Genomic DNA, 25624 nt, shown 5'->3' with positions numbered 1-25624 from the left:
TTTTTTACAAAACAACAACAAATTATAAATACCTGTAAATTAATTATATGCACTCAGCAGTTAGGAAAGCACAATGAAGATTTTGTTTTTATAATTTTGATGTGTACTGGAATCAGCTATTTAAATTGGATCAAAACAAAGCCACTTTAAAAGGTGATGCTCAATTGATACATTTTCACAGAAACCCCATTCTCGCACATTATAGTTTAAGTGTTTTATGCTATATAGTTTTATCAGTAAAACTGTATGGCTGAGCAAAAACAATGGCCATTTCAATGGAAAATGTGCTGTCTGAAAACGACAATATGCTACCTCACAATGCTTTGGTTGCATTGAAAAGGAAGCCCTCCTCATGTCCATCAAAGGTAGGTGGACTATGAAAGTTTGTTGTTCTATGAAGAGGGTCACGGTGAAGCACTGCGAGGGGGTGAGCTGTGTTGGCGCGGACATCATCTTCAATGGCGGATGGTAATATGTGGAAGGCCTCCTGTGACAACACTCTCGCCCACATGTGCCTTGGCTGTGGGATTAACTGCCCTGTTCAACTGTGCAGCGTCAGAGGGTGTTTAGGGAGTTACACCCTCCCCACCCCCAAACAAATGTATTTTTCTATTAAATAGTTGGTACACGTGCTTTCAGTCGGATATGGTGAGATTTCCAGTCTGATTTCAGCAGCAATTTTTAACCATGAAAGAGAGAAAATAAAATGCACACACACACACTCCCTCTCTGTTTTGAAAGTCTTCAAACATGTAGGTTATTTGAGATAATATTGTGTTTTCTCTCTCTCTCAGTACCCCAACCAATCTGCATTTGTCTCCCTTTCCACTTTCCCTTCCGCCCCTCTCGTGCACCCTGCTTATTGTGTAATGTCTCCTTGTTTTAATGTATTTATTTTTTAACATTTCCGTCTGTATTTATCCATAATTATTTTGTGGTTTGAGAGTAAGTGGAGTCAAAAATGGTGCATTTCCTGCTTTAGTTAACTGATAAACATGCACTCCTACTGTGGCGCCTGTGGTGTTTTAGGAAATTCAGCAGCCAAATAGAGCTAATCACTACACCCACAAATAAATATTAGCAACTCACTACACATATATTTTAACATACGCCTGTATTTATAGATATCTTCAGCTGTCTTTAACTTCCCGTGCGATCTGTCCATATGATGATTCGGAACTCACAACAGAGAGCATGGAGGGTCACTCAGAAGCACACATTTCAGAATTCCCTCTTTTAAAAATAAACACAGAAAGGAAACATTGTTGTCTGCCTGTATTTTTCTGTAAAAATCAGTCAAAACCCCCAACATTACTGACCAAGTTAAGCCCCCGGGCGGGGGTGGTTACGTTCTGTCTGAATCTTACATGGCTATTGCGGTCTTGTCCGGTTTTCAGCCTGAATCCAACACAATTAACCAGATCTGACCACTGGATGGCGAGTATCCCCAGTTTAAAGACTCCACTGGATGCAAATCCGAACACAGAAACAGGAGGCCTCTTCTGGGCAAGCATGGGCCCCAGATAGGGTGGCCGCCTGTCTGTAATTTTCAGGGACTGCCCGTAATTTCGCCCTCCGCCCGTTGTCCGTGATGAAAGGCTTAACAGGCAGCATTTGTCCGTAATTTTAGCCTTTCACCTGAATGACAACATATAATTAGGGCAGATCAGTTTCCCCAGGTGGAGTGTGCTCTGAGGGAGGGAGGGGCAGACAGATAAGAAAAGGCCTTCTTGCCAGGGGGTCTCCTTCCCTAAAGAAATTAAAATGTGCAAACTGGTGAATCTGCAAATGCAAAGGGGCTTGGAAACCTGCATTTCAGAGGAGTCTTCTGATGACAAAGACATTTTCTTTTGGAGAGGTTCTGTAAGGGTGTTCCACGGTGAGCTGTGGAGTGTGTGGTTCTATTGGACTGTAACATTGTTAGTACAAGCTATAAACGATATATTATTCAAATCTGTAATTTAGAAGGATCTTTTGTTTTTATTTAACTAAAATGTATTTGCACATTTTGTAGCAGCCTATATTATGATGTGTGTAATGCACGTTTAAAATAAAGGCTTACACATTCACAGTTCTTTCAGGGATCTCTGTACCTCATACTACTAAAAACACTGGCAAACCCAATAGGTCTCGTCTACGCAAGCATTATTGGCTTTGCAAAGTGTTTTGGCCATGTTATACACCCGAGTGGCAGCTGTTCAGCATGGCTAAAGGTTAGTGGCATAGTGGTGTAGAGTGGCATAGGGGCTCTGGCATGGAGCACAGTGGTGTAGAGTGCAGTGTGGTACAGTGCAGTTTTTAAGAGTGTATTGACGTAGATTGCAGTGGTTTAGAGTGCAGCGGCATGGAGTGGCGTAGGGCAGAGTAGAGTGGCAGAGTGCAGTGGGGTAGAGAGGGGCAGTGGCATACGGTGCAGAGTAGACTTGCATGGCATAGAGTGCAGTGGAGTATTGTAGAGTGGCGCAGAGCAGAGTATAGTGCTGTAGAGAGCAGTGGTGTGGCGTTATGCAGAGTATCGTGGCATAGCGTGCAGTGAGTGCAGCAGCAAAGAGTACAGTGGTGTACAGTACAATGGCAGAGTGCAATGTTGCAGAGTAGAGAGTGAGTGCAGTGGTGTAGAGTGGCACAGAGGGAAGAGGCGTTGAGTACAGTGGTGGAGAGAAGGGGGCAGTGACAGTGCAGTTTAGAGTGCAGTGGCATAGAGCGCGGAGTAGGCTCACGTGGCACAGTGCCGAGGCGTAGAGTGGTGTACTGTAGAGTGGTGCATGGGGCAGAGAAGAGTGGCATAGAGTGCAGTGAAGTAGAGTGGCATACAATAGAGTGGCAGAGTGCAGTAGTGCAGTGGCATAGAGTGCGGAGTAGACTCCGGTGGCAGAGTGGTAGAGTGGAGTAGAGTATAGCACTGTAGAGTGCAGTGGCATAGAGTGTAGTGGCGCAGAATGCAGTAATACAGAGTAGAGTGGTGTAGAGTAGAGTGGCGGAGAGTGCAAGGTTGCAGAGTAGAGTGTCAGTGCAGTGGCGTAGAGTAGTACAGAGAGCAGTGGCGTAGAGTACAGTGGTGCAGAGTAAAGGGCAGTGGCATAAGTTGTTTAGAGTGCACCGGCGTAGAGTGTAGTGGCATAGAGTGGCATGGGCAGAGTAGAGTGGCATAGAGTGCTTTGGAGTAGAGTGGCATGCAATAGAGTGGCAGATAGTGCAGCAGTGTAGAGTGGTGCAGTGGCATACAGTGCAGAGTAGATTTGATTAGTATAGAGTGCAGTGGTGTAGAGTAGTGTAGCATGGTGTAGAGCAGATTATAGTGCTGTAAAGTGCAGTGATGTAGAGTAGAGTTATGCAGAGTAGAGTGGTATAGAGTGCAGTGGAATAGAGTGTATTGGTGCAGAATGCAGTAGTACAGAGTAGAGTGGTGTAGAGTACAGTGGCGGCCAGTGCAGTGTTGCAGAGTAGTGTTAGAGTGCAGTGGCGTGTAGTGCAGTTGTTTAGAGTGCATTGGCATACAGCATTAACAAAAATGTGCTTCATTTGTACTCCTAATTCTGATATATTCTGGTTTATTTAAATGTTGTCATGTGATAGAAAAACTCTTTCCTAACCCCAGTATCCAGCAATACTGTTGCATAAATCCTCTCACTTTGAAGTCAAAGAAAAAAAAGTAAACACTAGGTTCCCACCGAAGACCGAGCCTGACATTTGACCTTGTTCTTTGAATGCACAGCAAATGGGGTGAGATAAGAAGAACAAGTTTACAGGCCTGTTTATAGAAAGGGATCACTCGGAAGGCTACTGCAAATAAGGATTAGGCAAGGGAAGGAATGAACCCTAGCTGCATAGGGTAAAACAAATAAAGCCAGCAAATTGAAGCAATGAAATGTGAGTAACAAACCACAAAGCCAATGACAAGCAACGGGCGGAATGCATTCCCAAGGAAGCTCTATGAATGCACATAAAGTGACAGCCGTGGGAATCTTTGTGGGGGAAAGCCTAGTATTTTAGCTCAGTCCGTATCTTGCAGAGGGTTGGCCACATCAATCGCCAAGGCTTGGAGTGGTCTCAATGTTGCAGAAAAGGTCTATACACCCAATCTATCAGTTTGCCACCATTTCCTATGGTACAGAGCTTCTGGCGCACCTCATGTAGGGTTAGTGCTAGGTGGCAGACATGAAATAGGGCATTTAATGATTATTTAAGGTGGTTGTAAGTAAGGTCTTGACCGGGATGAAGATGGTAATCTGCCACAAGGGTTTGGAAATTTAGCAGCTCGCTGTCCAGAAATAAATCCCCCAATTTGAAAACACCTACAGCATGCCACTGATGGAGTTGCTCTGAGCACAGCCGTCCTGTGCGAATGGGAAGGCTTAGTAAAGATAGTGCAGGAGCACAGGGTTTCTTTGGGTCAGTGAGTTTACAGGTTCCAGCAAGGCAAGAGAATGCTGTGCGTGATGACCCCGGATGGTGATCCGTAGAATGGTCAGTAGGAAACAATGAGCAGTGCAGTAAGCTCACCTTAAAAGTCTTTATGGATAAACCCCATCTCATGCAGGGAGGTGGGCAGAAAGCCAGCGAGCCACCCATTGGACCTGTGCAGCTGAATAATAGCGTTCTAAGTCCAGAAGGCCTAATCCACCCGCAGTCATGGTAGCTTTAGAGTGGAAAGAGCTACCCGACGGCGCCCCAGTGACCAAATTAGATGTGTGGCATGTCTGAAGAAGGAATGAAGGACGAGCAGGGGAAGGTTTGCAAAATAATACTATCATTGTGGTAGCACACCATCTTCACTAGTGCCACGTGGCCTCTACTGAAAGCAGAAGAGAAGACCAAAAAGCAAACTGGGCTTGGAGGGACCGTTCGCTCTGCCGAGATTTCCATCCTGGAAATCAGTGTAAGAATGGTAGATATTAATCACTAGGTATCAAAAGGTAACTGGTTCCCAGTTCAATCTGAGATCTAATTGTGTATGAAGGTGAAAACAGTGCCATATGTTAAAGAAACACTAATTACATTTTAAAATGTTTACATTTCATTTCTGCAATTTACATCCCAAATATTTTGAAGATTCTATGTGTATTTGACACTTAGGAATAACCTAGACCACTAGTTTGGCTTTTGCTAAATTTCAAAACCATTTAAAGACATGGACAAATGGGGCTATTGCCTTGCACAACCTTGCAAGTGGTCTGGCCCCTGCTCACCCTTCACAAGCACTAACAGCGAACCATTGCACCAGAAGAGTTTGCCAAGCTGGATGGGTGTTGCTTGTTCAACCACTTGACAGTGCCTCTTCTGTTTCTCTCTTGTGTGCAGAGACAACTCCCCAGGTACCCAATACCTTCCGATAGTCTTGGTGGACCCATCTTCTCTGATTTTAGGAATTGTCCCACCTTGTTCTTCTCTTCCTTATTTATCCAGTTCTTAGCAACAACACTTTGAATCACTTGCTGTGGATCTCCCATTTGATCTCGATTTCATCCTCCTCTTTTATTAGCTTTGATTGGGAGTCCGGGCGCCCATTTCTGAGATAAATGTAGAGTCCCAGACATACACTCTAGTACTGTGAAACTACAGACAAGTTGTGGGTATCTCACATCCTGACATTAGGTGTGAGACTGTCGCCCACACCATCTGCCCTGCCTCATTACATTTTTTTTAGATTCAAAGTCGATGGGTGGTTGGGGTGAACCATATGTTTTTGTTCAATTTGTTGAAACTAGCATAAGGTTATTTACCTTAATTTTTCCTAAACTGTTGGCCAGGAGTTTTAAAATGTTCAGAAACATAATCAAAATGTTGTTGTTACTTTCTCTTTAAGAAAGATTGGGTAGATTTGGTTAGGGGGTGATGGCTGTGACAGTGCTGAAGGGTATTAATTTAGTACTAAACAAGGAAGTAACGTGACATCTGAATGTAGACAATCACAAAAAGACAACAGTGAATAAATAGTGCTATGTTAAAAAAAAGAGTAAATAAATGCACTGAAAACACAGTGAGGCATGACCTCTCTTGGGTGTGCATGTAAAACTGACGTTTGTTATTGGTTTTTTTGTCCTGAATTCTGACCCTTGGTCCTGAATTTTTGTCCTCAATTTTGACCCTTTGTCCGGAATGTTTTACAGTCCTGTCCAGAATTAGCTTCATTGCCAAGTGGTCATCCTAGCTCCAGGCGCTGTGTAAAGCAGCCCCCTTGGTAGCAAAGTATAAACCCTGCCAACCGCATCTTATCTGAGTGAAGAAATAGGTGGCCCCTTCTGGGCAAGCACAGGCCCCGGGCGCTGTGCAACGCAGAACCTTTGGGTAGGCAAGTGTAAACCCAAGTCAACAGCATCTTATTCTGAGGTAAGAAACAGGTGGTCTCTTCTTGGCAAGCACGGGCCCTAAGCACTGTGCAAAGCAGAACCCTTGGGTAGGAAAGTGTAAACCCAGGTCCACAGCATCTTATCTGAGCCAAGACAGATGGCCTCTTGTGGGCAAGCCCGGGCCCCAGGCGCTGTGCAAAGCAGACCCCTTGGGAAGCAAAGTGTAAACCCAGGTCAGGTGGCCTCTTCTGGGCAAGCATGGGCCACAAGCGCTGTGCAAAGCAGACCTCTTCCCTTGTATCAAAGTGCAAACCCAGGTCAACAGCATCTTATCTGAGCCAAGACACAGGTGGCCTCTTCTGGGCAAGCACGGGCCCCAGGCGCTGTGCAAAGCAGACCCCTTGGGTAGCAAAATGTAAACCCAGGTCAACAGCATCTAATCTGAGCCAATTAACAGGAAGCTCCTTCTAGGCAAGCACGGGCCCCAAGCGCTGTGCAAAGCAGACCCCTTGGGTAGGAAAGTGTAAACCCAGGTCAACAGCATCTAATCTGAGCCAAGACACAGGTGGCCTCTTCTGGGCAAGCACGGGCCCCAGGCGCTGTGCAAAGCAGACCCCTTGGGTAGCAAAATGTAAACCCAGGTCAACAGCATCTAATCTGAGCCAAGAAACAGGAAGCTCCTTCTAGGCAAGCACGGGCCCCAAGCGCTGTGCAAAGCAGACCCCTTGGGTAGGAAAGTGTAAACCCAGGTCAACAGCATCTAATCTGAGCCAAGAAACAGGAAGCTCCTTCTAGGCAAGCACGGGCCCCCAAGCGCTGTGCAAAGCAGACCCCTTGGGTAGGAAAGTGTAAACCCAGGTCAACAGCATCTTGTCTGAGCCAAGACACAGGTGGCCTCTTCTGGGCAAGCACGGGCCCCAGGCGCTGTGCAAAGCAGACCCTCTTAGTAGCTAATTGTAAACCCATGCCAGGAGCATCTTTCTTACAAGAACACAGAAAGCAGTTACAACAGAAAGCACAAACTACAGAAAATGAAGTTATATAGCAGCCAGGGGCGCCGCCTACTGGAAAGATTAGGAAATGCGGACTAAATTACAGAAAAGTTAAAACCCCACAAATTATTAAACATCTCACGCACCATAAGGTGACCTTGGTGATTCCACCCAAACTGCCTTCTATGGTTTTACTACCGCATTTCCCACCAGTGCCAGTAGCCGGCGTCCCCGCGGCCGCGCCAAAGCCCACGAGGAGTTAGTTACTTACTGCCGCAGAGGCGGGGTGCAAGCGCCTAGAAGGTGGCTGCGGGTCACTTAATTCCAACCGACAACCCGATAATTAAGGCAAGGATGCCGAGTGCCACAAGGACCAGCAGGATAATCATCCACTTTTTCTGCAGAAGAAAGGCAAGAGGGTTAGTTGGAGCTGCGTCACTTCCGGGGCCGAAGCGCCTCGCTCCCAGCGCAGTGAGGTTAATAACTATTCGACATAAATGCGGAGTGGGAGTTGTTTCTCAAGATCGGGGTGACTGGGCACTAGAACAGAAGGTCGGTGAACGGACACACTTCTGGGAAGCGTTCTGTTCAACAAATCAAACCCAAGCTAACAAAAAAGTTACTCACCTGTAACCAAGCCACTGGAATTATGCGATTGTGTGGTTGCGGCGATTTTCGCATAATCCGAAATTTGCCACATAACCCATCATCTGCGGCATAATCTGCAGATTTTAACAAAAAAAAATGTTTCTAGTCCAAAATGTTGTCTTGTCACCTTTCTGTATCTTATTCCTATATCTGGGTGTTAAACTGGTTCTAACGTGGGCTACTAATGCCCAGACAGCTTCAACTAACTTCAAAATCCCAAAATAATGAAGTAATACTATCACAAAATGTGCCGCTTAATGGAGTACCGGTTGCCTTTTCTTGTCACATAATTCACTTAACCCTGCCGCATAATTTGACTCTCCCCTGCCACATAATTCCAGTGGCCTGCTGTAACCCTGGCAGTCCAGGGCAGTAATTGTTCATGAATTCCATTCGCGTGGACGTTTTATCTGCTGTGAGGAGCGGAGGCTCTCCTGACTGAAGCAGGCAGGAAGCGCCCTTCACACGGTCTCTTAGGACGTCTGCCCTGAGGAAGCCAGGATGCTACTAATGTCACAGATGCAGTTAGTGAGGACTCAGGTCGGTACCGCCTCAGGGTCTCGGCATGGTACCGGCTCAGGGTCTCAGGTCGATACCGCCTTAGGTTGATACAGCTTCAGGGTCTCAGGTCGATACCGCCTTAGGTTGATACAGCTTCAGGGTCTCAGGTCGATACCGCCTCAGGGTCTCAGGTTGATACCGCCTTAGGTTGATACAGCTTCAGGGTCTCAGATCGATACCGCCTCAGGTTGATACTGTCTCAGGTTGATACAGCCATAGGGTCTGAGGTCGATACTGTCTCAGGTATATACAGCCTCAGGGTCTCACGTTGATACCGCCTCAGGGTCTCCGGTTGATACTGTCTCAGGCTGATACAGCCCTAGGGTCTGAGGTCGATACTGCCTCAGGGTCTCAGGCTGATACTGTCTCAGGCTGATACAGCCCTAGGGCCTGAGGTCGATACTACCTCAGGGTCTCAGGCTGATACTGTCTCAGGTTGATACTGCCTGAGGGGTCTCAGGTTGATACCGCCTAGGGGTCTCAGGTTGATACTGCCTCAGGTCGATACCGCCTCGGGGTCGAAGGTCGATGCCGCCTCAGCACCCTGCTTCCCGGGCTACATAAAACATCCTTTACCACAATGGAGAAAGGACAGACGTCCCTGCGGAGCTACAACACCACAGGCAGCTTCTAAAGCTAAGAGCTGGACACAGGCAGGAGGCAGTGGGGACAACTTCAACCCAGAAGAGAAAGGAAAGAGGGGGAGCAGGGCCTGGGGGGTTCAAAAACAGTGATGTGTTAGACGAGCGAGGGCTGGAGCCAACAGAGCCATGTCACTCACTGCAGGGATTATGCGCACTTTCCACACTAGGCTTGGATCCAGGGCCCTCCAGGAGGGGTCATAACTCGGGCCCTCGAGCAGTAGGAACACAGGAGGCGCAATGCATGGTGAGAGTGGTCCTTCAAAGCCGGAAGCCGCAGATACCTCATCTTCTGAACATCCCCAGGTGCCAAACTGCACACAGAGCTTTCAAAAGCAATCGCTTCTGCTCGCTAGTAGGGCGATGCCTTCGGACTCTGCAACGGTGTAGTACCACTGCGGAAGTGAGTGCTCGGAGAGGCCTGCAGGCTCCTCCACAGCACATTAACGGCAGAGGTGGATCAACCCTGACAGACTGCAAAGGAGAATGTGCCGAATCTCACCTTGAACATAAGTCTACTCCACAGAGCAGCGAGAAGGGGGGCGGTGAGGAATCTGCGTTAGATACACTATCCTGCAAATAAGGCACTTACGGAAGTAACTTGTTCTTCTGAGGGATACTCCTACCTGCAGGTTTGTCATCTCTTGACTAGTGTGAGAAAATTAGCCTCTTTCTAGCCTTGTTACCCCCACTTTGGGCCTGTTTGTGAGTGTATGTCAGGGTGTTTTCACTGTCTCACTGGTATCCTGCTTGCCAGGGCCCAGTGCTCATAGTGAAAACCCTATGTTTTCAGTATGTTTGTTATGTGTCACTGGGACCCTGCTAGTCAGGACCCCAGTGCTCATAAGTTTGTGACCTATAGGTATGTGTTCCCTATGTGATGCCCAACTGTCTCACGAGGCTCTGCTAACCAGAACCTCAGTGGTTATGCTCTCTCTTTACAAATTGTCACTAACAGGCTAGTGACCAATTTTACCAATTTACATTGGCTTACTGGAACACCCTTATAATTCCCTAGTATATGGTACTGAGGTACCCAGGGTATTGGGGTTCCAGGAGACCCCTATGGGCTGCAGCATTTCTTTTGCCACCCATAGGGAGCTCTGACAATTCTTACACAGGCCTGCCACTGCAGCCTGAGTGAAATAACGTCCACGTTATTTCACAGCCATTTTACACTGCACTTAAGTAACTTATAAGTCACCTATATGTCTAACCCTTTACCTGGTAAAGGTTGGGTGCTAAGTTACTTAGTGTGTGGGCACCCTGGCACTAGCCAAGGTGCCCCCACATTGTTCAGGGCCAATTCCCCGGACTTTGTGAGTGCGAGGACACCATTACACGCGTGCACTACATATAGGTCACTACCTATATGTAGCTTCACAATGGTAACTTCGAATATGGCCATGTAACATGTCTAAGATCATGGAATTGCCCCCTCTATACCATCCTGGCATAGTTGGCACAATCCCATGATCCCAGTGGTCTGTAGCACAGACCCTGGTACTGCCAAACTACCTTTCCTGGGGTTTCACTGCAGCTGCTGCCAACCCATCAGACAGGCTTCTGCCTTCCTGGGGTCCAGCCAGGCCTGGCCCAGGATGGCAGAACAAAGGACTTCCTCTGAGAGAGGGTGTTACACCCTCTCCCTTTGGAAAATGGTGTGAAGGCAGGGGAGGAGTAGCCCCCCCCAGCCTCTGGAAATGCTTTCATGGGCACACATGGTGCCCATTTCTGCATAAGCCAGTCTACACCAGTTCAGGGACCCCTCAGCCCTGCTCTGGCGCGAAACTGGACAAAGGAAAGGGGAGTGACCACTCCCCTGACCTGCACCTCCCCTGGGAGGTGCCCAGAGCTCCTCCAGTGTGCTCCAGACCTCTGCCATCTTGGAAACAGAGGTGCTGCTGGCACACTGGACTGCTCTGAGTGGCCAGTGCCAGCAGGTGACGTCAGAGACTCCTTCTGATAGGCTCCTTCAAGTGTTGCTAGCCTATCTTCTCTCCTAAGTAGCCAAACCCTCTTTTCTGGCTATTTAGGGTCGCTGCTTTGGGGATTTCCTTAGATAACGAATGCAAGAGCTCATCCGAGTTCCTCTGCATCTCTCTCTTCACCTTCTGCCAAGGAATCGACTGCTGACCACGCTGGAAGCCTGCAAAACTGCAACAAAGTAGCAAAGACGACTACTGCAACTCTGTAACGCTGATCCTGCCGCCTTCTCGACTGCTTTCCTGGTGGTGCATGCTGTGGGGGTAGTCTGCCTCCTCTCTGCACTAGAAGCTCCGAAGAAATCTCCCGTGGGTCGACGGAATCGTCCCCCTGCAACCGCAGGCACCAAAGAACTGCATCACCGGTACCCTGGGTCTCCTCTCAGCACGACGAGCGAGGTCCCTTGAATCCAGCAACTCTGTCCAAGTGACTCCCACAGTCCAGTGACTCTTCAGTCCAAGTTTGGTGGAGGTAAGTCCTTGCCTCCCCACGCCAGACTGCATTGCTGGGAACCGCAACTTTTGCAGCTACTCCGGCCTCCGTGCACTTCCGGCGGAAATCCTTTGTGCACAGTCCAGCCTGGGTCCACGGCACTCTAACCTGCATTGCACGACCTCCTAAGTTGTTCTCCAGCGACGTGGGACTCCTTTGTGCGACTTCGGGTGAGCACCGTTTCACGCATCCTCGTAGTGCCTGTTTCTGGCACTTCTGCGGGTGCTGCCTGCTGCTGAGAGGGCTCCTTGTCTTGCTCGAAACCCCCTATGTCCCCAGACGCAATTGGCGACATCCTGGTCCCTCCTGGGCCACAGCAGCATCCAAAAACACTAACCGCACGATTTGCAGCTAGCAAGGCTTGTTGGCGGTCTTTCGGCGGGAAAACACTTCTGCACGACTCTCCACGGCGTGAGGGATCCGTCCTCCAAAGGGGAAGTCTCTAGCCCTTGTCGTTCTTGCAGAAACCTACGCTTCTACTGTCCAGTAGCAGCATCTTTGCACCCACAGCTGGCATTTACTGGGCATCTGCCCATCTCCGACTTGCTTGTGACTTTTGGACTTGGTCCCCTTGTTCCACAGGTACCCTCGACTGGAAATCCATCGTTATTGCATTGTTGGTTTGTGTCTTTCCTGCAGAATTCCCCTATCACGACTTCTATGTCCTTTAGGGAACTTTAGTGCACTTTGCACTCACTTTTCAGGGTCTTGGGGTGGGCTATTTTTCTAACCCTTACTATTTTCTAATAGTCCCAGCGACCCTCTACAAGGTCACATAGGTTTGGGGTCCATTCGTGGTTCGCATTCCACTTTTGGAGTATATGGTTTGTGTTGCCCCTATCCCTATGTGTCTCCATTGCATCCTATTGTAACTATACATTGTTTGCACTGTTTTCTAATACTATTACTGCATATTTTGGTATTGTGTACATATATCTTGTGTATATTTGCTATCCTCATACTGAGGGTTCTCACTGAGATACTTTTGGCATATTGTCATAAAAATAAAGTACCTTTATTTTTAGTATATCTGTGTATTGTGTTTTCTTATGATATTGTGCATATGACACTAAGTGGTACTGTAGAAGCTTCACTCGTCTCCTAGTTCAGCCTAAGCTGCTCTGCTAAGCTACCATTATCTATCAGCCTAAGCTGCTAGACACCCTATACACTAATAAGGGATAACTGGGCCTGGTGCAAGGTGCAAGTACCCCTTGGTACTCACTACAAGCCAGTCCAGCCTCCTACAACTAGTTACCTGCAGGTTTGTCATCCCTTGACTAGTTACCTGCAGGTTTGCCATCTCTTGACTAGTTACCTGCAGGTTTGCAATCTCTTGACTAGTTACCGAAGTAGACCCTCCTAGAAGGTGGAGGCTCTGAGGTATACACTCACAGCAAGGAGTCCTGCAGGACAGAGCAGCCTTAGTGGCCCTCCCAGAGGACCCGACTGTAGGGGAAGAAGTGCCGGGTGACAGTCTGGAAGATGTCGGGTGCAGGAACACCCCTGCCAAAGCAGCCTTGGCTCTGCTGTAACGAGCCCCAGGACACTCGTGGGGCTCCTGCTCGACCAGGGCATAACCAAGCCCTTCCGCCTAGGATGATCCCCCTGGACAGTTTTTGTTTCGTTTCTGCACCGCCGTACCCTTTTTAGCACTGGTGAACCCCAGAAAAAGCTGATCAGCAGCTCGGTGTTCTCTTGTGCCCTCAGTGCAGCAGCTGAGAGCTCTCCTTGTGTCTGTCGGTGAAGCCTCGCCCCCTCCCTAGAGGAATGAGGCAGAGGGTAAAAGGCGGAAAGAGTGATATGACTGATCCACATGTAGCTGAATCAAACGTTAGCAGAACGGAGGCCTGAGTACTCACCACCGGCCTGTCAGGACAGAAAGTACCTTAGCAGGTAGCGCTGAGCGTGCCTGCAGCTCACTGACGCAGCGCTCAATGGTGATTTCGATAAGGAAACCGGTCAAACAACAAGCACATCAGGCACATAAGGACCGAGTGAAGGTCTCACTGATGAATAATAAAAGGCGTCAATGGAAACATGTGCGTCAGACCTTTTAGGAATATCATTGCAAAGGGTGGCGAGCCATATTCGCGAACGTAACGAGGCAGAGAGCCAATATACACCCTCTGCCAACGGCAAAGCAATGCTGGGCCAAAAATAAAATGTACAAAACATCAGATAACCCGGCCTGAGGAGGACCAAACTGATGGTCTCCACACCAGGCCACAAATGTCACTGAATACCCTGAAGACATATTACGTTGAAGGGAGTCTAGTCACATCTACCACATCAGCAGGTTAAGTCTGAACTGCTGTTGGAATCACTCAATCTCCAGGCATGGACGTGCAGGCTGAGAAGAGGTGATGCAAGACCTCGCCCTGCTGTTGAGACAGGAGATCATCCCGAAGAGGCTGGCGGGTCAGCGAGTAACCGTTCAGACTCAAAAGATTAGGTACCACACTTGCCTGGCCTAATACAGATCTATCAAGATGACTGGAGTCCAATCTAATCTTATCTTCCTCAGAATTGCAGACAAAATGCATCCTCTAGATATCCTTTAGGTAGGAACTCAAGCGTGCGAGCAATCACGAAACAAAGCGTTCTCGCCGGTGGTGAAAAGATCCAGCCAGGGCACGCGCTGCTTATCAAAGATCTCCTGAGCCACCCTGAAGATGCCATTCGTGGTCTGCAATCTGAAACCTGCCGCGCTCATTTGCCTTGGCGTCCAGCCAGATGACTGGCCACCAGGGAGGTCTCTTGACAGTTCAGCAATCTCCTGAAGTGTACGGCCCTCTTAGCACAAGGTCCAAAACCAGAAAAATCTAAACAAGGGAGTAACAAGCACTCCGTTTCCCAGGCTAACCTCACCATTCTCAAAATCAGGACTCCCTTATGGAATTATGTTCTGAACCTCATCAGCTAGTTTCTATCAGTAGTACATCATTTCCCACTGATGTACTAGTAACCATGCCATCATCTCTGGGTCCACCAGGAGGAAGTGTCTCTTGATGTAGGTACATGGTGGGATCTGTGAAGAGGGAGCAGTGAGATAAAACTACCTACTATCCCCAGTCAATGTGTAATTCATTCAAGCAGGGATAGGATAAGGTTAAAGAAAGTATGATGTGTAGGGGAAAGGTTATAGGTCCTTCACATCTACACAAGCGGTCGACATGTTTCAGCCTACTTGCGCCAAAAGGTCGTCGGCTTGCTTCGGTTCCTCAATTTCTCAGATCCCATTAGTGCCCATTAGGGCATTACCCACTGGTTTATGGTGGTAAATGCACTGACTTATTGAAGTGAGGGAGTGAATTACTATTTCCTTAGTGGGGACATCCTAAGGCCCCACAGGACACGGAGAGAATATAGGACACCCACCGACAGAGCCGTTGGGGGGCTTCTCCCCGTGCTCTTTCCTCGACGTGCTCTTAGTGCTGCATATTCTATCACGCAGCACTTCTTATAGCAGTCATGCGGTCAGTCAGGACATGCGGCAGCCCTCCCACTGATGGACAGGATAAAGGCCTTCAGCACCAAAAGGATGACACCAAGCTCCAATGGTCTGATGTGCATCTTTCATCCCACTGGGGACCAGAGACACCGGATCTCCACCTCTCCAAGTGACCAACACAAGTGAGAGATGATGCATCTGTCATTACTGTGAGCCCCGCTGAGGTCTGCTGCAAGGCAAGATGGTGTCAAGCAGGCTCCACTAAAGGGTCGCTGCTGTCCCCTTCGAGATGCAGATGCTATCCTATAGGCAGAACTAGTGTTGCACACAATGGAAATGGCATTTTCCACTCCAAGCCCTGCATGTGCCAGCTGGCACGATGGATGAGGAGGATGTCTGCAACCAGAAGTCCAAAAGGCATTCTCACCGAAACCCAGAATTGAGCACGAACGATCTAGATCATATGCAGAAGGTCCCAGACTTGGCGTGGCAGTGGAAAGACCCTGCATACCACCAGGGTGGCTCAGATGAAGGGCACCCTCTGCGCAGGCAGACTTCGGTTCACCCATGGAAACTTCCAGGGATGAAAGTAGGGTGACCGTCATCTGCGACTGATTGTAGCAAGCCTGCATTCCAAAAAGTCATCAAAGTACAGGTACAAAGCCAATGTCTTTTCCTGATTTTGTTGATAAAAATCTTTTAAATTTGGGTAAACAGAGTCCACGTACTGCTTGTGGTCCTCAACTGAAAGGATACCTCAATGTATACAATCTATGCGCCTCGGGCAAACTGCAGGCAGATCACTAACAACACCCTCGCAACTAAACAGCCCTGGTCAACAGATGTTTCTTTCAAAAGAAGCAGCTGCTCCTTCAAACAGCTCAAGCTCCACCCACCACGCATGCCATCAGGGCATGAATCCAGCAGCCACAATTGCCAGCAGCTCAGTGTTGGAAAATTTCCCTTTCTGCAGGGTCACCCTGGATTTTTTGTTTTGCCTTTTGAGCAAACCCGGTTTTGGATGGCCACAGGATTCTGTGCACTCTACCCTCGCTAACCAGTTGAAAAGTACTTGTGCTCCGCCTTTCAACATTATGGAATTGGTAAACACCTGAAAGGTCCATCCAATCTGCCCTGAAGTCGTTAGTATGTGGTACCAAAATGTACCCAAGCCGTTATATTAAATGCTGCCAGTGGACTGTAGCACTCGTTGTGCCATCCGCTGCTGTGGCACTGTAAAGAGTCACCAGGCCACAAGTAGCCCGGCTGTGCAGGCATTAACTGCAAAGTCACCTCTGAAAATAACCCCTTTTTGACAGGCGTAAACCTTCGGGTTCAATATTTATCAGCCCCTCCAGTAAACAGGCCTCATACCCCACAGTGCAAGATGCACGGTGTTTAAAGAAAGACTTGTGTAAGTTTATTGATAAATATGCACTTGCAGTGAACATGCCCTCAAAGCTATTTTCACTGCAGCAGGATTTACTGTTCGATTGGAAAGCACTAGGCTACAATATCACATTTAATAAATGTTATCTTCACCTAAGAACAAGCTACATAGTTAATTTTTTGGACTTTTGACATATTTATTGCAAGCCCAAATCATTGGCGAAGTCTGATTTGCAATACATATTATGGAAAGATGACTTTTAGAAAGTCACCTTTGCCCTGCCTGAAGTCCCTGGAAGATAAATCAGCATTTTTCTCTCTCCCTTCTGCCAGCCAGTAACTCGAATTCCAGTGGGTGTGAATTTGTCCCCAGGATATGGACAAAAGGCACTGGGTGTAGGGAGGTAGTGGTGTGTCACGGACAGGATGGCCTGTGGTCTGGCCCAAGTACTTAATTACATCTGCTTGTGAAAAGGGTAGGCCTCTTTGAAGTTAACACTCATTATGATCCCCCCCCCCCAAGCCAGACCGGCCTTCATCACACTGGATGTATTGTTCACATCACAGTGTCAGAGCCTGCTGTAGTGTTAAGACCTGCTTGACGGGTCTTCTGGGACTTTTCATATGGCATTTGGGGCGCACTCCAAAGGAGGGAAACAGAAATCCTGAACAATCTGTGTGAATTCACTGTCTGCTTGTTGAAAGCTTAGCTCTGACCTACCAAACTTATGTCCCTAAGTTTGTTTGGGGTACAGGTACTACCTAAATCTGGATTTTATTTGTAGATGTGAGACGACACTAGGAATACCATAGTATACCACACACACCCCCCCCAGCCCACATTTAGATAGGCCAAAGACTTTGCCCTATCGAAAATGGTCATAGTGGGTAGGGTTAGCCCCAGAAACCTTTACCCCATTGGTTAGGGCATCTACCCAGGGGTCATTCCGACCTACTGGCTTGTGCCAGGCATAAAAATGGCATCTCTCGGCACCCACTTCAAAACACTTGTAAACCTGTAAAAGACCAGAAGAGGAATGAACCTGCTGCCTGCGACCTAAGAAGAGCACAGAACACCTTCCCTCCCAAGGGTACTCAGGACAAAGAAGTAGACCCCAAGGGTCATAAGGACGGCCTCTGGTTAAAGCTACAGGGACACAACAAGCTGCAAGAGGCCTTTTATTTTACCTGCCCAGCTGACCAGTGGCAACTGGACTAGGACTGGACCCTCACGTAGGCCTCTCCCTGCCACCCTGTGAGTCTCTGAACACCTCCCCTGATGTCCTGGGGGGCTTTAGAGATTTACTGATGTGGTGGGCTGGGACTTAAAGGACTAAAATCAGAAGGTAACATTCTCTGCATAAGATGAAGCTTGTAGGTGTATCGTATCTGTGCTTCACCTCGATCAGCGTCAAATTGTGTCTAAGTCCTGTTCTACCACAACCATTGACTATCACTGGCACTCTGTACTTCTTGGGACTATTTTTACATAAAACTTTAAAAATCCATGTATACAGCTCCCCTGACTGGAGTTTTGTAATTGTGGTGTAATTTTGTTTATTACATTGTATTCTATTTTTCTAGTTCACTTTGGAACTTTCATTGTTTTCCATTTCGACTTTATTACTGTTTTAGTACTGCATGAATACTTTACACATTGCTTCCAAGTTAAGTCCATTAGTTCTGTGCTTTTAGTCGCCGGGGGTAGAGCTCAGGTTAAGCTGGTGACTCTAAGGGTTCACCCTGACCAGGATTGTGTTTATTGCCTGATGTGGGTATCTACCTTCCTCAACTAATAACCCAATTTCTTACACTCAATCTATGCGCCTACTCTGCTACAGGCACACGCTTCCCCCTCCCACTGTCCTGTTACAGCCATCACGTAGGGCAATAAGGCAATAAGGCACTCCTGCCAGCTGCTCAAGCTTGTACCACTCCCTCCAGACAGCAGTTCTCCCCACCACTGCCACATCTGCCAACAGTCCAGGTTTGCTTGAGCCGGCAGATGAACATCATCCTACGGGCTCTTCTTGCAGCCACTGTTATAACTGCGCTGAACCATCTATGAAGACACAAGGAGGCCCAGCAAGAGACCGGGAAAACAAATAAACACAATCACAAGAACACACAGACACTTGAACCCAAAGCCCTGGTCCCATTTTAAGAGATAAATCGTTCCAGGCCTTACCCGTCGAGCTTTACTCTGGTATTTGACAGCCTTCTTTGTTTCCTCTTTGGCACGTTCCACGTAGACCTCTGCACTCGACACGTTCTTCTCAATGTTGTTGATCATTTCACCCTGGAAGAAGAAGAAGAAGAAATCAGTAGCTTTGAGAGCATCCTTGGCTCAGTTCCGGACTGGAGAGACGGACATGGAGATACGAGGATGGATTACATTGAAGATAATTAAATTCTTCTTTAATTCCTGGAATTGCATTCACATGGGCTGAACCGAGGGGCAGCACAATATGGGTGCCTAACAGGAAGATGAGGGTGAGGCAGGCATCAAGGCTGTAATTAGACGTGGAATGGGAACAAATTATACAAACAGCTTTTCTGTCCCTGGAAGACGGAAGAGTTCAAGTAGCTGCTTCACAGGGCCCTTCCGAGAAATGGCAAATCCTGAGACCAAGAAACCTCTGTAAATGTTTTAAAAAGGGACACAGCGTCTACGCTTGCTCCCCAATTGTTGGAGTGTGATTCAGCAAACTGCACAAACTCTTAAGTAGCTGATAAGTTGGAATAGCATCCTTCAAAATGGGCATTACCAATGACCGGTGCATGACAAACAAAGCACTTCCATAATGAATAGAGCTCTCTGAAGTTTAAATATATGCTCAGTAACATCCAACCTTGAACACCAAAATTGAGATTGTCCTCAAAACTGTGTGCAGCGCTTATGTTTGTTATAGAAGTCAACCCCACATTTTCAAAGGGCCACTACAATGTGGCAGCGCTGTTTGCAAATTGATGTTCAATGATTCTTTTGCCATGGAGGTCATGCCCCCCTGTTATTTAGCTCATTTATGTTTAGGTCTGAGGAGCTGCTGCTCTGGTTTATGTCACTGAATCCACACAACAACAAGGGAAAAAGTATGTCACCTAAATGGAAAATATATTTTAGTTTTTAGGACTGACTCTTCAGAATGCCAGAGAATGTCTATGTATGACGAGACTTGGTCCATGGTACAATACTTTAGAATGACAAACAGGTGCAGAAAAAGTGAGAAAGATTACCTGGGCGTCTCTACTTCAGACAGAGCAGGGCAGCAATAAGCAGCAAAAAATTACAGAAGAAAGAACTCATCGAAAACATTTCTATCACTCTAGCTGGACCATAACTTTCTCACGTTAAGTTAAACTAGGACTGCAAAGCGTTTCTCCTGGACAACATTTTAAACTTCAGCCAATCACGTCTCCCAAGCCCAAGCATGTGAAACAAGATGAAGGCTGGTGATTAACATATTTCGGCATAAACAAAGAAAATAAGTAGTCGCCAACTCTTTGTTCCATGGTTAGTTCTTTTAAACAAAGTGAGCGAAAACCTACTGAGCACTGAAAAGTCAAAATAAATGTTCATCATATGAAATTGTGACAATCCCTCAGTCTACCTCCTAATGTGTGGTGGGTCATTAAGAACTACAAGAGAAGACAAAACTACACGATCATGTCTACGGGAGTTGTTTCTGCTTTTCTTTAATATTTTTTAATAAATGTAGGTGCATTGCTAAAGCTGCCATTCTACTGTAAGATACTTCTTGTTTTATCAGCCACACAGCTAGACATCTTGGCACTGTCGTTTGATAATGCTCAGCCAGTGGTAGAACTCTTTATTCACAAACCATCTTACATGGGAGCAGAAAGCATCTCACAAGAGTGGCGCCATGTCCTCTTCTGCATTCACCATCAAGGTATTCATCTCAGAATAAGTTCTTCAGGAAACACTAAAAAGACATCTTTTGTGTAAGCCCCAAGCTGCTGTGAAGTCTATAAATCATCAGAGAACATTTCTTTCTACACACTTTTGGGAGTAGCAAAGCACTACTTTGAGTATGTTCTGTGTTCTAGGATTTTTATATTTATTGACTGTATATGTTCTACTAATGCAGCTCTTGGAGGTGGACTTCACAGGATTTGCATGTAAAGGAATACTAGGGACCACCAAACTTCAAAAGTGCTCCACTGCTCTCGATGGTGGTACAAGCACCCGTACATACATACATACAAGATGGGGGGACAGGGAAAGAGCAAGTGAACACAGGAGGGGAGCGAGAGATCAGCTGAAAAATAGGGGCTGCTTGGAGCACCCTCTTGCAGTAGCTACCGATAGACTCGGACCCATACTGGGGTACAAAACCTGGAGTATCTACTGTAAGATGACGACCTTGGAAAGGTACAAGACAAGTGCTCGGCTTAGGATAAAGAGGCTTATTTCAACTCTTGCAAATGAGCTTCTTGCTCAGTCCAGACGCCATGGCTGACAAGTGGCCCACATCATGACTGATCATTTTATCCATGCGTCACTTTTCAGCAATGCGAGGAAAGTTAGAGGAGTCTATACTGACATTGTCTTAATCCAGACTTAAAACCCAGGACACAGTATGCTGTCAGCTACGAAGCAAGGGCTGGATGAAGGGGTCTCATGATATGGAGCCATCCGGGAGGTGCTCACTTGTGTTTCCTGCTCTGAACTGCACCTTCAGGGCAGCGTTGGACATGGCAGACACTAGGAGGTCAAATTTAATATTGCAAGTCCAGTCCTAGAGTATTCAGGGAAAGAGCAACTTTATCTGAACCCAGGAAGCATTTTTAGCATTCTAACTCCAGTCATGGAATATGTCAGGCAAAGTTATAAATCCCTCAAGTATTTTGAGGGCGGGTTGAAAAGTAGCAATTATTGAACAGCAGAAAGTGTTGTTCTGAAAGCACAACTCAAGATAAAAAAAACTAGGAATACCGAAGTGCACTTAAGCTGTATATACATATACTGCCAAACCCATTCAGTGTTAGTTCAGATCCTTATGTCACGCCAGCGGTGGGATGTGGTAGGAGATGGATCCCTTGGTAGGTACCTTGCTGACATAGGAAGGACACACAACATACGTTGCACAGCTGTGAAGTTTGCAAGGGCGCTTCAAACAAAACAAGTGATGGGTTAAATCAGATGCTTCAAAGAACTAATTTAAAAAGTTTGTAGCTCCAAGACGGCAGCACTGCAAGAAAGTGTTCCCCAATTCCAGATTTGCGGAATGGTAGATGGTCAGGAGGAGAAAGGATGGGACTAGTCATTACAAAGAACAAAACGAGCATTCCTGAAATGCCAGGTTTAAATGGATTTCTTGAATAAGTGAAATGATTTTAACTCAGTTGGATGTATATTATGTTACCACGTTTGCACCCATGAATTGCAATGTTTTTAACAAAATAAAGAGAGAAACCAAATGAATATTAAATTAAAGAAAAAACATTTCCCAATGTCAATTTAAGAGGACAGACTAACTAGAATTGGACCTGCCAAGGCGTCAGGACACTGCTGCTGCCATACTGGTTAGCAAATACATTTTTAATAAACCACGGGTCAGAGCCTGGAGACTCACAGCCTAAACGTTAGCCCTTTTATGCAAACAAAGCCCTCTGAGTAGAGGATATGAGTGCTTGCAGAAAATAGCTCCACGCTGTATCCAAGACAGAAAACTCTGATCATGGACCACCCATCTGATCCATCAGCAACTAAGAGGGTAAAACATAGGTCAGATCCTTGCGAGAAAAGGGTCCTAGGACCTCAGAGGGGCCTCTATTGTACTTTTAGATCGGAACCTAACCACCACTGATTCAGGAAACCACCAAACATTTAACTATTCAGACTGGCTTTTTAATTAAACTTCCAAATTCGGGAGACATGGCAGAGAAATGTGTGATAAGGGACCCAGCCTCTCAATTGGACTCACTTTCCGTGGGCTTTCACCAAATTGTTAGTTGCCCTTCCTCCAATGCTCCGATATCAAAGTTAGGCGAACCACAGCACTTAACAAAACTCAGAAATAAAAAATGTGCTCCGAAAGAAGCCTTGTGGACGGTTTTAGAAAGAGCTGAAACAATCCAAACAAATTACTAACAGTAAAATTTAAAAGCAGGCAACCTTTAAGCAAGTCTCTGGTCTGCTAAAGACAGGCATTGCTTACAGACTATAAATAAGGACAGATGTGTTGCGCCCTTTTTGGACCTGTCAGTGTGATGTAGTCAACACGTTTTGTATTATTATTTACTTTCCATGGTACAGCCGCCTAGTGTTAGGCGCGAGGCCCGCCTTAACCGGGAAGCCATGAAAGCATTGATAACTAATGCTGTTTCTGCCTCTGTGTGCATGTCATGGAGGAGCATGCAGGTTAAAGCTACCCATGAGATTTCTCTTTATTTCCAGAAGGGGAATCATCCTGTTTCCCACATTAATCCAGCAACTCCTTAGGTTAACACCTTTCAGACCCTCACCCCACCCTCCAAGGTATGTCCATTTGTTTTTTCAAAAGTGGTTCCCTAGTGCCTAACAGGGAAAAGTTCACAGAGGCGAAACGACAGCTGTACAAGAAGTGACTGACCTGAATAAAAAGTTACTTACCTTACTAACAATCTTTCTGATGGATATTTCGATCACATATTTCTCACCTTCTGAACCTGAATGATGTCTAACCTTCAAAAAGGGGATGTGGGTGAGATCAGTAAGAGGGCTGCAGTTAGAGTAGCCACCAGAAGGAGAAAGTTACTTACCCAGTAAGCCATCGGTTTGTGGCATGAAGTGCTGTAGATTCACATGCTCTGCTACTTCTGCCGTTTAATGATGGGTCCAGAGGTTGCAAACTTGTTTTTATTCAAAGAAGTCTCTCGAGTCATGAGGCATAGTGACTCCTTCTCTTGCTGGTAATGTGTATGGGCAACAAATCCATTGTAAGTTTGTTTTCCCGCAGGCGGTTGAGATAGAGATGCCCATGCAAGTGAGTAGAGAAATAACTGAAGAGACAGCAAAGGCCACAGGTGTCTGGGAAGGTGGGTGGGCACATGTGAATCTACAGCACTACATGCCACAAACAGATGCTTACTGGGTAAGTAATGTTTTCCGTTTAATCGCATGTGTGGTTGTAGATACACACCTTTTGCATAGACTAAAACAGTGCCTCCCAAAGGCAGAGGCTGACCTGTGAGTGTTGCAGTGGTCTGGAAAAGTGTACGTAGCTCTGCCTGCCCAACGTTACCTTGCTGGCAAGCTAAAACATCCACAGAATAATGTTTAGTGAAGATGTGTGGTGTGGACCATGTAGCTGCCTTACGTATGTCAGAGAAAGGAATGTTTCCTAAAAATGCCATGGTTGCTTCTTTTTTACGAGTGGAGTGTTCTCTAGGGGAAACAGGTAATGGGTCTTTGTAGGAGGCTGGCCTGGTGTGTGTTGGGGACTCAAGGTACTTACACCTTGTACCAGGTCCAGGTATCCCCTCTTAATGAAGTGTAGGCAGTGCCTAGAAGCCAGGCTCTCTAGAGGGAGCTGTGGATGAGCAGCCAAGGCTTATCTAGGAGACACGCAAAGCTCTTGCACTACCACAGTAGTCACACAGCACTTACACACATGAAAGAAAACACTCAGTTGTACAAAAATAAAGGCACTTTATTTTTGGAACAAATCACCACAAAATACTAGACAGGTAACCCACAATAGGAGGTAAGTAATACACTAAATATATGCACTAGTAATCAGAAACCGGCATATAAAAGGTTAGAAAACGGTGCAAATAATAATAACCAATATTGACCATAGGGGATGCACAAACCATATACTAAAAAAATGGAACGCGAACAAGGTACCCCCACCTAGGTAAGTAAAATGTGTATAGGGGAGCTGGGAGAACTAGAAAACCACAGAGGTAAGTAACACAGTACCCCCACCCCCGCGACCAGGAATGAAGGAGTAAAACACTGGATCTTCCCCAAACCACTGAAAAGGAGGAAAAGAAGAAAAAGAAGACACCCAGACAAGACAGCAAGAAAACCGGCGGTGGATTCCTGAAGAAAGAAGACCTGTGGAGAGAGGGGACCAAGTCCAAGAGTCACAGTGGAGTCCAGGAGAAGTAGGAGCTACTACCCACCCAACTGTAGATGCAAGAGTTGGTCGACGGTGATGAAGAACAGGTCAGCACTGCAGCCCTGGAGCTGAAGGAGAGTTCCTGATCGATGCTGATGAAGCCCCACACTGGAAGGAAGATTGCAGATGGGTGTCGGTGCAGAAATTCCACCAACAAGCCTTGGCAAAGGCAAACTCACGGTTAGTGGAGAGGTGCTGCCGGGAACCAGAAAGGCCCAGGAGGACTCAACCTAGGAGAGTCCACAGGAGCAGAGTCGCAGAAGAAGTCCATGCAGCACTACAAAAGAGGATCCCATGCCGCAGGAGAACCATGCAGGATGGAGTGCTGGGGGCTGGAGCTATACGTCGCTTGAAGATCCCTTGGGGGGGGGGGGGAGGCAAAAAAGCCTTGGCAGCTGCAAGAGACAGTGCACAGGGGTATTGTCTTGCGTGGGAAGGCAAAGGCTTACCTCCACCAAAGTTGGACAGCTGACAGAGAGGACCAAGAGGAGTACTCCGGACCACCACCCTTGATGTAGGATCCACGCAGCTCAAGATGAGAGGAGATCCACGCAGCCAGTCGCTGCTTGTTGTAGGTGCCTGCGGTTGCAGGGAAGTGACTCCTTCACTCCAAGGGTTCTTGTGCAGGCTGAAGAGTTGCAGTCTGCTGAAGATGCACAGCCAGGGAAATGATGCAAAGCTGGCAGGAGACATGGAAACAAAGTTGCAGAAAAGTCTTCTTTGTTGTAGCAGCGTTTTTGGTTCCTGGAGGGTCCAGTTGCGGTTCCAGTGGCCAGAAGTCAAGGCAGAGGTTGCAGCAGAGTCCTGCTGGAATCTTTCAAGCCGAATCTGAGGACCCACCCATGAGAGAGACCCTAAATAGCCCTGAAAGGGGGACTGGTCACCTAAGCAGGTAAGCACCGATCAGATCAGGAGGGGGCTCTGACATCACCTGCCTGGCCTGGCCACTCAGATGCTACCAGAGTTCCCTGCCAACCTTGGGAACAAGATGGCAAAATCCAGGGACCCACTGGAGGAGCTCTGGGCACCACTCCTGGGGTGG

At 47.1% G+C, this 25624-nt stretch overlaps 1 protein-coding gene across 4 annotated transcripts in view; it reads right to left on the bottom strand.

Annotated features, from left to right (window-relative positions):
• Positions 1–25624, bottom strand: part of STX2 (syntaxin 2) — a 240503-nt gene that overhangs the window by 59584 nt on the left and 155295 nt on the right. For 2 of the 4 annotated variants that reach the window (XM_069215360.1, XM_069215358.1), the window contains exons 9-10: positions 18642–18752; positions 7554–7680 (exon numbers count right to left, since the gene is read on the bottom strand). In XM_069215360.1, coding sequence (XP_069071461.1) covers positions 7597–7680; positions 18642–18752 — 195 coding nt within the window. In that variant the 3' untranslated portion in view covers positions 7554–7596. The remainder of the gene's footprint in view (positions 1–7553; positions 7681–18641; positions 18753–25624) is intronic. The other 2 variants (XM_069215357.1, XM_069215359.1) reach the window with 1 other exon arrangement.

Source organism: Pleurodeles waltl, chromosome 11 (genome assembly GCF_031143425.1).
Source record: "Pleurodeles waltl isolate 20211129_DDA chromosome 11, aPleWal1.hap1.20221129, whole genome shotgun sequence".
In the NCBI taxonomy this organism is placed as follows: domain Eukaryota; kingdom Metazoa; phylum Chordata; class Amphibia; order Caudata; family Salamandridae; genus Pleurodeles; species Pleurodeles waltl.
The sequence above is the reverse complement of the archived record's forward strand: the minus strand, read 5'-3'. Positions and strand labels throughout refer to the sequence as shown.